At 39.2% G+C, this 13584-nt stretch overlaps 1 protein-coding gene across 6 annotated transcripts in view; it reads left to right on the plus strand.

The window, feature by feature from the left end:
* Positions 1–13584, plus strand: part of ralgapa2 (Ral GTPase activating protein catalytic alpha subunit 2) — a 114051-nt gene that overhangs the window by 67812 nt on the left and 32655 nt on the right. For all 6 annotated transcript variants that reach the window (XM_023951549.1, XM_023951550.1, XM_023951551.1 and 3 more), the window contains 9 exons: positions 1582–1692; positions 1861–1929; positions 2195–2332; positions 4904–5081; positions 6393–7221; positions 8888–8959; positions 9592–9715; positions 9801–9956; positions 12566–12724. In XM_023951549.1, coding sequence (XP_023807317.1) covers positions 1582–1692; positions 1861–1929; positions 2195–2332; positions 4904–5081; positions 6393–7221; positions 8888–8959; positions 9592–9715; positions 9801–9956; positions 12566–12724 — 1836 coding nt within the window. The remainder of the gene's footprint in view (positions 1–1581; positions 1693–1860; positions 1930–2194; positions 2333–4903; positions 5082–6392; positions 7222–8887; positions 8960–9591; positions 9716–9800; positions 9957–12565; positions 12725–13584) is intronic.

Raw genomic sequence — 13584 nt, forward strand, 5'->3', positions numbered from 1 at the left:
GTGAGCTATTCACAGGTTCAGACTTCTGGGATTCATAACTCTTTAAAAATGTTTTCTACTGAAATAAAGTGTCACTATTTGGTTTGTCTTAGTACAAACAACAACCTACAAAAGTATGCTAACTGAAATTTTTTTTTGTTTTGTTTCTTTCTGTCTTTCTTTTTAAATGGAAAAGACATTCTGTCCGTGCACATAGACGCGGTGAGATGCTACTGCTGGAGAAGGGGATTTAACCCTTTAAGACCTGGTCATTAGTTATTTCTCTTTGACAGGGCCCAGTTAAGCAGAATTAACTACCTGCCAGGTCTTAAGAGGTTAAAATTAAATGAGTAAATAAATGGTTCCATTGAAATGAGCCTGTCATTAATACTCATCTTCATATTTATGCTACATCATCAATTTAAAAAAAAGTCATCATTCTTTTTTAAGAAATATAATAGAGATATGAATCCCATCTGATAGGAATCTGTTTATTAAGTTTATTCACTTTTCTACATGTGTTACATAAGTATCGGATCGGTACTCAGTATCGGCAGATACTTAAAATCCAGTGACTCGAATCGGATCAGGCACAAAAACACTTGGTCTAGACATCCCTGATTATAAATATCATATAGCTTACACCGAAAATTCCAGTTAATGAAAAATGTAATATTGTAAATTATAAATAAATAGAAAGGATAATTGGGCTTCATCTTTAAATGTTAACAACATCTTGAGTGGACCCCTTGCTCACAGCTTCACTTTTCTGACGACATGAGAAATTTGAATGGAATTTTTTTTTTTTTGCAAAAAGCTTAAAAATGTAGTTTAATATGTAGGAAAATGTTAATCAACCCTTTAAGCATCACTTCTCTGAACCTTTTTCCCAATCAGAGGAGGAACAGTTGAAGCTCATCTTTTAGTTTCATTAGAATTCTTTTCTCTTCATATTGAAAATATTTTTAGTAATTTTAAATTTTTAGGGTTTTTATTTCTTACTTGAAAAAAATTCCAGAGGTAGTAAAAACACTAAAGGATATAAAAAAGTTTTTATTTATGTTTGATAAGCTTTTATTGCATTTGTTAACAGTTAAAATAACTTAGATAAAGCTTTCAAAGTAACCATTTCTTTGCCGAAATGTTTATAAAAACCATAAAACTACTTTTTTTTCAAGAAACACTTAGATTTAGATTTTGGTGTTTTCAACTAGTTTTGTGCAGTTTGCTACCAAAATGACGCTGACTAAACAGGAAAAGGCTTGATGAAAACTTGGCAAGAACTTTTTATCTAATTCCTCGTCAATTAATGAGGTAAACCTGTAACCTGTTGGTATCCAACCAACTTTAAAGATAGCTTTAACTAATATGTAAATGTAAGCCCTCACAAAGCTAAAAACTTAGCTTGTTAACGGAAGTACATTTGTAGTCATTTTAATATCATGAAATTTAAATTTAGAATATTTTTTAATTAAAAAAATGATTTCATATACTTTTATACTTTGAAATTTTATGTGATTGCAGCCTCTTTTGGAAGCAAATTGTGGATGTTCAGGGTTTTACTTTTGTTGCTAATTATACTTTGTCTTGTTTTATTGATAGTTTGGAAATAAAGCAGTGGCTCAAGTAGCCTGTGATGCTTTTCAACTGCTTATTTCTCACTGGCAACATCTCCAGAGGCTAGAAGCAACTCTACCGAAGAAAATTATCGAGGTAAACGCAAACATTTTCCCATCTGACTAAATCAAAAACACACTTAATTTGGCATTATTTATGTAAATAAATGCTGAACAATCCATGCTTTCATACTCAATTTAGCACACAGCTTTTATTTATCTGATGAATAACACCCATCTTTCACCTTGTTTTGTCTCAACACAGATCTTTGTGGCCACAATAGCCTTTTTGTTGCCAAGCGCAGAACATTCTACAGTGGAAGCAGACAAAAAGGTACATATTGGAACGGGAGATGATATGAAACGCTAGAGATCTAAAAGCCCTTTATCTGTCGTGATGGAATGGTGCATTAGCAGAGGAATGTATCTGTTGAGGTTATTTCTTTTCATTGATTTCACTCTTCTGAGTCTTTGATATATCTCTTCTATTAAATATTAGTTTTTTTTCTAAATTATGAATTGGGTTATATAGGTTGTGACTAACTGAACAAATGAGGTAGTTATCTCTTAATTTTCACTTTCTTGTTTTCATTTGTCAGTTGCTGGTGTCACTGCTGCTCTGCTTGCTGGATTGGTGTATAGCCATTCCCCTGAGTCTGTTACTGGAGACCATCACCATACGTTCAGTAGGGGACCACACATCCCAAAAGGCCCCGCTGTTGGACTACATCTACAGGGTGAGTGCAGATGTTAGGTGGTAAAACCTGAAAGTGTTGCAACCATTGACTGTACGAGAACTGGACAGAGTGTGGCATCACTCATAGGACATGACCTACTACCGGTTCCATCCATTAAATAAAGTCAATTCAGTTGGCTTTTTTTTTTCCACGATACAGATGCCACCATGTTGGAACCAGACAACGTCAGTGAGTTGTTCGAGTTATCGTTTCTATGGCAAACACTCTTGCCAATCATGAGTGAGGTTGTTGGAAGTCCACTCCCCTACCATTTGAAATCTGTCAATCAACAAGAACATGTTAAAAAAGTTTGCCGAGCAGGAATTGTCATTCTGACAAATAGAATGACTTAGTAATAGCTGTTTATTTCTCAATAGAAGTCTATGGGATTTTTTATTCATAGAACCAGCGGGTACTTCCTGCTTGGAATGTGAGGTGGGAGGGGTCACTGTCCAGTTCTCAATGTACAATCGATAGTTACGACCTATTACAGACTTCACTCTGAACCTTTTTTTTTATTTCAAATAAATAGTTTTTTTTCCTTTTTTGTGAGGATGAAAGAAACCTTTGACCACAGAAAACAACTAGACCCCCCCAAACCCCTTCCTGACGCATGGGCTTGCTGTTTTAATGAGACTCACCTCCACTGAGACCTCATGACTTTGCCTCATTTAACATTATACTGGAACAACAGTATAGAGGTATATCTACTTTAGCTGACGTATTTGCCTTTTTTGTTTGATATGTGCAAACTGTTGATGACACCCCTTAAGCAGGTAAAAGCATTGTTAAATAAAATGCTCAAATTTACCTCCTGAATTTAAATGTCTTGTTTTCATCCCCCTAACACTTTAATTTATGGTCTGACCCCGTGGATGAGGGCCAGGCTTCAGGCACAAATGAATGAGGTATTATTCATTCCCTCCTGTCTGGGCAGATGCGGTCAACGGCAGATCTTTGTAAGGATGTCACCCCTGATAAGAAATGGTCCAATTATTCAAACAGGAGCTATTGTCCAATTGATAAGCTCGGGCTCTAAATGCTTGTCCTGCAGATTTGAATGGAATATGTCTTAATATGAGAGAGACTGCAGCTGCTATAAAAGCAAACGCAATTAGGCAGCATTGTTTGTGTCAGGCAAAAAAGGCAAGAATCCACAAGGTTTTTTTTCAAGGTGTGTGAAAGTTGGAATGCAATGGCGAAACTAAATTGTGTACATTTCTGCACACTTTGGCTGTTAATTGTTCTGTTTTCCAAGCAGAAAATTGAATTGCCTTGTATAAAAGAATTCTATGTAGAGGTTTCTATTTGGAGGAAATGTTGAAATTTTAAGTGTATCTGCAAAGTCAATGAATCAATGAATCATCATCATTTCGCTGCAAAAAGGTGGGAAAGGCCAGTCTTGTTGACTAACAGCATTCGCATGGCTGTAAAATGCAACAGTTCACAATATCTCGTTGGTTCATTGGACAAGCTTCTCCATCTGCTCACTCCGTCTACATCAGTAGCCAGCTGCACCATGCCAGTGTGTGTTTGCTTTATTGTGTACACGTGTTAACAAGAGAAGGGATAGACAAATAGAAGCATTTGTGCTTAAGAGCATGTCTTTACTTTTACTGGTTGATTTAGATGTCTATGTTGCATCTCCATACATTATGTGCCATTGGAACTGCAGTACGCTTGTTTTACCGAACGTTACCTTCCAGGAACTGTTGCTATGCAAGGTGCAGTCACTTAGTTGTCAGGCACAGCCGCGGGTTTTCCCCCTCCCTTTCTACCTCTCCACTGAGGAAGCTCTTTGGGGCTTTGGTGTAGCAGCTGTTTGGTTCAGGTCTTTTCAGCATCAAGCCTCCGATCCCTCCCCCATGCACTCAGAGTTCTGCTCGGTAGAAGCATCCACATACTGTCTACATCTCACACAATACAGTTTCACATGGCAGGGCCAGTCTGCGTCTTTCAGCCAAGTGTGAGCGTATGCATTGAATGGGATTACCCAGTTTGCACGGCTTTACCAAAGTTGCTGCAGTCTGAATAAGAGGCACCCTCATCTACATACATTAAGCACATTTTTTCAGGTCCTCCGACAGTTTTCACTAACATTTAATGTGCATATGAGCACACATCTACATGGCCAAGCATCCGTGTTTGCAGTGAGGTGGGAGCACCGGGATAAAGTCTTAATTAAATCAAACAGTGTAAACCTGTCCAATGGCTGTAATCAACTGCCCCACTGCGTCTTATCTAGCACTGCCAACGGATGCTCTACCATCTGTTATGCAGATCGATACACTCGCACATCACAGGAGAAACGGATTAGTGACAATGAAAACTCTTTTCTTTTCACCCCTCCCACCTTCCTCTTATGATGTAAATGGACGTTAGATTCTGTATTCACTTACTCCTACATTACGTCTGCAGAAATTTCTCTCTATATGAATCTGTTCCAAACTGGATTTTGATTATTACGTTTTTTAAAAATGACAAAAATAAATCAAAAAATGCATTTTATGATCAACATGGGAGGAATGTATCTGAAAAAAATCACTTTTGTTATTTTGTGATGTTCCACAGGTGCTGCACTGCTGCGTCTCTGGCTCCAACCTGCACACCCAACAGAGTCACTATCTCCTCAGTTTGTCTGACTTGTCCAGTGACTATGACCTTATGTTAGGTCAAGTTAGAAGTTTTGAGCCACCGCCCTCCCAGACTACCAATGTAGAGTTTGGCAACCTGCTAACTGTAGCAGAGGGTAAGAAAAGCAGCACACACTTCAAGTACCCAAGCTAAAAAGTTTCACAGAGCGATGGATTTAAAAAAAAACTTTTTTTTAAATAGCTGTTGTTATTTTTTTAAATGCATAAAGGGTTCAAATGGCCAGGTCTTTTTACTATTGATTAAATCAGAGCTGACTGTAACGATGCATATTCTTTTAATCCCTTACACCCCCCACAATTTTGAATCAAAAAAGAAAATCTGGTAAAGGGAATTTTTATATTTAAAGCCTCTCCATTAGATGCCTTTTCCTATTAAAAGTAAGAAAAGAAAATCAACTGCCACAGGAAGCGGAAAACTCACATTAGTGCTCAGACCAAAAGGTAAGGCCCATTATGAGGTATAAATAAAAATATTGAAAACTCTTCCCCTTCTCTTTTGACCTTGTGATTCCATTAGGCAAAACAGTCCCCTTTCAACAGTATGTCCTCAACTTCAAAAAAAAAAAAAGTATTGAAAGCCCCAAAACACTTCAAATGTCGACATGATGTACATTTCTTTAAAACAATAACTTTTGTCTAAAACATTTCACCACAGGTCTGCTCGGAGGTGCACTGCTGTACACCACCCTGCTAGACATAACAAAATACTATCAAAAGTGCCAAGCAAAGAGTGCCAGCCTAGTTATATTTGGGCACTAACCTCATATTGATCAAGTCACATCAAAGGGCTGGTGCATCTCTAATGCAGCTTGGCCTGCTCTCAAAAGAGCTTTCTCCACTTTGATGGAGGATGATGGTATTGATAGCACTGTCACAATGCAGAAGTGCATCTTTTTGTTTTTTCCACATCCCTGCAAAAAAAAAGAAGCTTGGCATGCCTTTCACTTGGGAGTGAAAACGTGTGCATTTACATAAATGAAATCCACAGAGCAGGATTCTATTCATCGGCCTGTAAAGATGGTCGTTCTCATTAGCACTTGGCCAGTATCAATGCTTTTCTATTGAAGGAAGACTCAATGGGCTTTTCAAACTTGTCTCTTATGATTACAGGCTACCTACTTAAAGGTGTGCTGGCCAAACTATTGTGAAAAATGAATAAAGTATCTCTATTAGTACTCATGGATGAGATTTGGTTTTTGTGTAAAAAGAGGTAAGAAAGAGGATGCCATTTCTACACAGAAATGTGAATTCTGTGTGCGGCATGTTATGAAAGACTGGCTTGCAGCTCTGTTTTAAAAAGCATTTTTTCCCCCACAATAAGCCTTGTTTTACATTGTCTCTTATGCGTTTCCCATCTGATATTGTGCCAACATTTCAATCCCTCTGCTTTCATTTTCTCCTCACAGAAAAGCGTAGACGAAACATGGAGCTAATACCTTTAACGGCTCGAATGGTCATGACTCACCTGGTGAATCATCTTGGCCATCATCCGCTAAGCGGTGGCCCTGCTCTTCTGCACAGCCTCGTGAGCGAAAACCACGACAACCCATACGTGGAGTCGTCCGAGCTCTCCTCCGAGGTCTTCAAGAGTCCCAACTTGCAACTGTGTGTCTTCAACGACAGCACCCTGGTGTCATATTTGCAGATCCCTGCGGACACAAATACTGTTGGTCAGCCCCCCCACCCTTCCTCCCAGGTGCGGGTCATTGTTCGTGACATTTCGGGAAAGTACTCTTGGGATGGTACAATCCTATACTGCACTACACAAGAAGACTGTGATGTGGGAGCTTTTTATGCAGCTGACCACTCATTTTCAACAACCACGAGCACTCACAGCAAAAACCTGCACTTCTCTCCAATACAAGGACCAAGTAAAAACCCTTGTTCAGCCTTAGACTCTCTGTCCAACTGTTCTGAAGAGGATGAAGTTGACGCTCTGGATAAGCTTTTGGAAGACCTAAGCCACAGCAGCCCAGAGTGCTTGTCTCAGCCTCAAGTCAGACTCAATCAGCCAGCTCCCTCCCCTCATGGCATGAATTCAGAGCAAGAAAAGGCCATTCAGGATGCCATTGTCCATCAAACTCAACAAGAAGAGGAGCAAGTCAGGAGGTGGGATGCTGATATAAGCTTTCGGGCTGACTGCCAACAGAAACCTATCCACCAGGAACCAAAGTCTCCCTTTTACTTCTGCCGATTGCTACTCAATGACCTTGGCATGAACTCTTGGGATCGCAGGTATTTTTGTCTGAAACTAACTGCTTATTTTCATTGTAAGATATGATAATGTGTTTTTGTAAAGTGCATGAGAGCAACTTAACAAGACAGTAACAAGGGTTTGTCAGCCTTTTTGCGCATGGACCACATAAGTACTGGTAAAGTTAAAACAAAAAGGGACAAGAGGCATGAAACACCTTAAGAAAAACCTTTTTTTCAAGCATCACTGACCTTTCTAGGACTGCTTTGCATTATATTAATGCAAAACAGATTTTTGAAATACATTTCCAAACCTGAGTTTCCAGAAAAATGATTGAACTTGCATTTGCATTGTAATTAAACTGACATTATAAAATATTGGAAAAAAGTTTATCAGATATTTATCCATCAAAGAAAATGGCCCAACCTCATAAGCTGTAAAATCTGAAGACAGTTCAGGAGAATGAGAATCTTCAGCGACATTTCAGGAGGGAGATAGTCTCAGCTGTTAACAATTAATGGAACAGTTTGTTCTCCTTCAAAGTCTGCTCTTCACCACACATTTCAGAGGACCGCAGTCACTTACCCAAGATTTGTGATAACTACAACAAGTTATTGATGCTCTGTGAAACAAAAAGATCAACTATTAAGCTTTTATACAAATTAACACGATTTGCTACCACACATAACCACATACTAAGTTCTTAAACTTGCATCATAAAAATGATTACAGTTGTTTTTTTTAATCCTTTAAAAACATGATTACACTAACATACAACAATCTCTTTTCCTACAGTAAATTTTTTTTAAAATGTTCCAATTCTGGCTTAGTTCAATCTCAAGTTATGTTATGAAAATAGAATTTGGTTCAAGGTGCCTTGTGGTTTATCTCTGGTCGATCTAATGAGGTTATTATTTCTGAGATCAGATGCTGATGGCATTTTTTTAGAACCTTTACATACTCTGAGTCTCATTGTTTGTTTTTTACCTGACATAAAAATTTATTAAGAACTGGTGCCTCACAAGCAAAGATTATGAGACAAAAAAGTAGTGTTAATTTACTTGGAACTCTAAATTAAAATAGTTCAAGGTTACCAGAAAAATGTGGCAAAACATTTTGACCTACTTCTGCCAAGTTCAAAGTCTGAATCTCAAAGGCTGTTAGCCAAATAAAAGACAAAAATGATCACATTTGCTGTATTTACTCTGCAGGTGGGGGGTGGGTGGGGGGGTGCCACTTGTTGAATTGATAAAGAAGTCATCCTGATGCAGATTTCTAGAGGATTCACACATTTTAAATCCAACTTTAACTCAGCTGTGGCCTCTGGGTTGAACAGAAAAAGTAAAATTAAATGCACACTGGAGCCTGTTCTAATCCCCTCTCCACTGGGTAAAAGCACACAGTTATTTTCACTAGGGTCTACAGGGCCACATCTTTGCTGTGCTGCTCCGTAAATTAAAAGCTTACGCCTTTTAATGGTGACAGCACATTATACACAGCAAATAGAAGATGGTGTTTTGCACCTGTGTCTCTTTTACTTTCTGTAATCAAAAGTAGAGCACAGCTTTGGCTAGCATTCATATTTTTCTTAAGTTTGATCAAATTAGCCTTTAAATTGCTCTTAACTTTATCATGGACAAGGCTAATATGTACATTTTTGTATGCACTTTTGAAAAAATCTAATCGAGATTATTTCTAATCAAACAGGAAAAGCTTCCATTTGCTGAAGAAGAACTCTAAACTTTTAAGAGAGCTGAAGAACTTGGACTCCAGGCAATGGTAACTCTTTTCTCTTCTGACTTTCAACACATCCAAATAATTTGCGGATTTTTACATAAAACTTTTCTGGGGTAGTAATGAGTAAACCACCTTAAGTGAAGACCACCTGTGTTCTCTGTAGCCGTTTTACACACCTGCTTGAGTCTAAGTGTTCATTTCAACAAACAGCTTTATTTTTCCTCGTTATCTTTCTGCTCTGTGTCAGCCATCGCTGACCACCGCTCCCGAGTGTCCCTCCAATCATTTCATTTGTTACTTTTCTCCACTTTTTTGTCAATACAAACTCAAGGGGCTTACCTAACAACTCGTCATTTTGATTGTTCTTTTTTTTTCTTGATGGATGAACTTGATTAGAAAAACAAAACCTGTGCACAAGAATGCCAAATGCCCCAAATCTACACCTGCCCAGTGTAGCACCATGGCAACAAGAAAGGTGGTTTGAAAGACTTTTCTGTGATGCCTTTAAATTGATTCCTTCTTTCTGATTTTAAACACCCAATTTCCTATAAGTGTCATTTTTAGTCTTTGGATTCGCACATGGGATTTTTTTTTCATTTGTCAAAAATGGTATGCAGTTACAGTTTTTGAAGCGGTTGTTAATTTGTTTTTGGCATATTTTGCTTTATTTTCAGTCGAGAGACACATAAAATTGCCGTCTTCTACATTGGAGAAGGACAAGAAGACAAGTGCTCTATTCTTTCCAACAATGCTGGCAGCCAGGCCTACGAAGACTTTGTGTCTGGACTTGGATGGGAGGTGCCAAAAACATTTCCTTCACACCTATTACAAAGTTCATGCTTCTTAAAATACAGCAACTTATCAAGCCAACCCTATCCTTCAGGTGGACCTGGCCACACATTGTGGCTTTATGGGAGGCCTTCAGAGGAATGGCAGCACAGGCCTTACAGCTCCTTACTATGCTACCTCCACTGTGGAAGTCATTTTCCACGTCTCCACGCGCATGCCATCTGACTCCGATGACAGCATCACCAAAAAGGTAAAAACAATGAAGCAGTCTGGTGACACATGTGCCTTCTGCGTGCAGAATGATCAAACATGCTTCATAGCTGCTAATTAGTAAAAATATCAACGTTACCTGATTCTTTTGCACATTTGGTGCACTGAAATGGCTTCACAGCGAGGCCTGCCTGGGGCAGTGTGTTGTAGCTTCCAGGTCTGTGTTAAGCTGTGATCAGGAGGTGTGACTTCAGAGTACGGGCATTGATTAGTGACCCTGCTCAGAAAAGCCTAAGGAGTGAAAAATCAAAAATCGCAGGCGCGTGAGTGAAGAGAGGGCATGTGCCGCTGTGGTAATGACTATGATTCTACCAGTCCCTACCCTCCTCCCCGTGTGCTGTGACCAGGACCTGGATTCGGCCATTAGCTCTCTCTGTGAGGGCAGGCGCCGGCCGGATGCCGGCAGGATCCTTTTATCCAATTCCTGCTGCCGCCACAGGAGCAATCGATTGGGTTCTGCGGTGGGATTCTAAGCTGTAGTGCAGCAATAGCAGTTAGCACGCAGAAATGAGCCGCAAGGCCCCTGCCCGCATTGCCAATCTTCTCATACAGTACCCTGCTGAGAAGGGAAATTCATCAGACTCTCCTCATATCCAACCACAATACTGTTCACAACTGACTTGCCCTCTTATCGTTTCACAATCTCAATCCTAACTCATCTTAAAGCTATTGATATGGCCTCAAATGTAAGTTAGGGGAAAGAATTTGACTTGGCTAGGCCAGAGCGAGGTGCTTGAGAGGTGCACATACCCAAAGCGGTGTGTGATGCCACTCCACCTCCATTTATTTTAATAGGAGCCTCTGTAATTGCTCGTGCTGAACTCTCTCTCAAAGCTCCACACCAGCAACAGGGCCTGACAAAATTGGCAGGCCAGCTGCTTGTGCAAAGGCTTTAGAAAAAGACAAGAGGAAAAAGAGAAGAGTAAGTGGTAAGAAGAATTGGAATGAGAAACAGGCTTTGTTTGTGTCCGAGTTGGATATTTCTTTGTCAATTTAAAAATAACACTTGGTTCAGCAGTCATCCACTTTACAGCCTGTTACTATAGAAGCATACCATGGGGGAGAGATGGATGGGGTAGCTCTTGCTGAGCAGATTGCCTGTTTGAGGAGACCAAAGGGGGGGGAAAAATCTAGCCCCAAAAGAAAAGAGGCAAACCATGAATTTTTCAATCCAATTGTGGGTTTTGGGGCAACACAAGCTGCAGCAGCAGCAGCAGCTGTCTTCAGTAATGCGGTTATAGAAGCGACCTACAGGGTTAAGGTCAGGCCGTGCAGACGTATGTGCATGTGTGTGAAAGCGAGGAAGATGGGCTGGGGCCTTCATCGCTCTAACCCTCAGGCACTACAGCTTAACCGGGCTGGTGCAGGTTGTTTTTATAAAGGGCAGCTTTTGTTCTGTGGTTTTTCTGGTTTTCTGTTTCCAAGTGTGTAAATCCCTTTGACGAGGTGGGAGGTCAAAGAGGAGTAATTGACAAGAACCTTTGACTTGGATCTGCTTGTATTAAAGAAGTCCCAAACATTTGGATGTGATTAATAGATTGGTGCAAAAGATGAGCGACTAGTGCATAAGCATCCTCATTAAACTTGTCATTCACTTCATCCAAATGCAAATTTTTTAACCTAAATTAACATCGCAGTGTTAATTGTCTCCTGCGAATGCATATTCAACATTTTCTCTGAAATTGTCCCAGTGACTGACCCAGTTGGTACCTGCTGATCCTTGGACAGACAGACTGAACTGGCGGGCATCCATAATCAGCATGCCGTGGATTTGTTTAAGATTACTGTATTACCATAATTAAGGGCTTATAATAGAATGTGCTAATTGCATTTTTGGTGGCGAGGGCATGTTTCTTAATGGCTCATTAGACCAACAGTACATTGGCAGATGTTTTCTTCTGAGGAGAGGCTCATTCGTCATTGTTCATGATACCCCAGAAAATCTGAAGGGGGCTTGATTAAACATCACTGAACTACCTAGTAATAGGTTAGCTTCACTTGTCAGAGAATATAATGCAACACTGTTTGCCTGTTTTACTTTGGAAGGGGCAATCTGTTTACCTTCTTTAAACCAACATCAGCCAATTTCCTCTCATTTAAGTGCATCGTCTTGTCCTCCCCAGTTTCATTTGTGTTTGTGAATAGAGTGGAAATGGGAAGCAATTTAATCTCTGAAGGGGGAGGTTAATTGGATTTGAATTACTTGGTTTCGAAATGCTCAGTTTTGTAGGTTTTCTGGTTGCCGTTTGAATTTATAATGAAAGAACTATGGAAAAATAAGAGGAGCAGCTCTCCAGCGTATTGTCAAACCTTTCAGAGTTACTGGTTTGGCTGTAAACAGGCACCTGTTGCACACAGCGATGAAAGCTTGTTTACTTTCAACAGCATGACTTTCCTGTAAATTCGATTTCCTTTTAAATATTACCTTTTTTTCCTGCTGATTCTTGTTAAGTATTTTTGTATGTCATCTTTCTTTGTTAACTCCTCAGTTTAAACCCCTTGTGAATACATAATCCATCCCAATTTGAAGAATTAAAAATGCAAGCTCTTGAAAGGCTCTTGATTAAGATAGTTTGGTTTGTTTTGCAGCTGCGCCACCTGGGCAATGATGAGGTGCACATCGTGTGGTCTGAGCACACCAGGGACTACAGACGTGGCATCATTCCAACTGACTTCGGAGACGTGCTCATTAACATCTACCCAATGAAAAACAACATGTATTTCATCCAGATTATGCAGAAAGTACAGGTACATTTACAACGGGTTATGTTCAAATTACATTTACTATGTATTCTATTACTTTTTTATTACTTTTTTTGTACTGTAGAGGACTTTCAAACAATGAAGGACTGTTGTCTTTCATTTGCAGGCATTTTATGTTTATTCTTTGTCTTCTGTAGATTGATTCAGTCCTGCATTTTTTTGCTCATACTTCCCACGGATGTTATGGGTTATAGCTGCTGTTTTGTATTCTGTCTGATGGCTTTGAGTTCCCCCCATTCCAGCAGTGCATTATTACCCACACTGTGGGTATGTGCTCTCAGAGATGGTTACTGTCCTTTGCTGGCTAGCTTTCATCTTGGTTACTTCATAGTACAGCGTTCGAAATGTGCCCACCCAGACACTGACATTTCCTATCCTGAAATGACGCCCTACAATGTTCAGATGTTTCCATACCGTCTTTTTCCGTAATATTAAACAGATAAATATAAAATATATATATTATTACCTACATTATGTTCTACAAACTTTTTTTTACCAATATTTATTATGTCTTTGACTTAAAATCATAGGAAAGGAAATAGTCAGATTTAAACAAGCGAGTTATGGCTTTTTTTAAGTTCAAGTCATACAATAAATAACTACAAGGGAAAATGTACATGGAATATATAAATATTATGAAAAAAAAAGTTTCTAAAATACCTAAACTATTAGAACTACAGCATCCATATTTTTTATAGAAACTCAATAAGCCTAAAAGAGATCAACTAACTTTTGTTGTTGCTAAAATGCGTCAAGCGTTCAGTACAAGGAGAAAAACAGAAGACAAGTTGCCGATTTAGAGTCATCCAACCCCATCCTGTGCAATCTGGCCAATTATAATCAAA

This window comes from Oryzias latipes, chromosome 22, assembly GCF_002234675.1.
Source record: "Oryzias latipes chromosome 22, ASM223467v1".
In the NCBI taxonomy this organism is placed as follows: Eukaryota; Metazoa; Chordata; class Actinopteri; order Beloniformes; family Adrianichthyidae; genus Oryzias; species Oryzias latipes.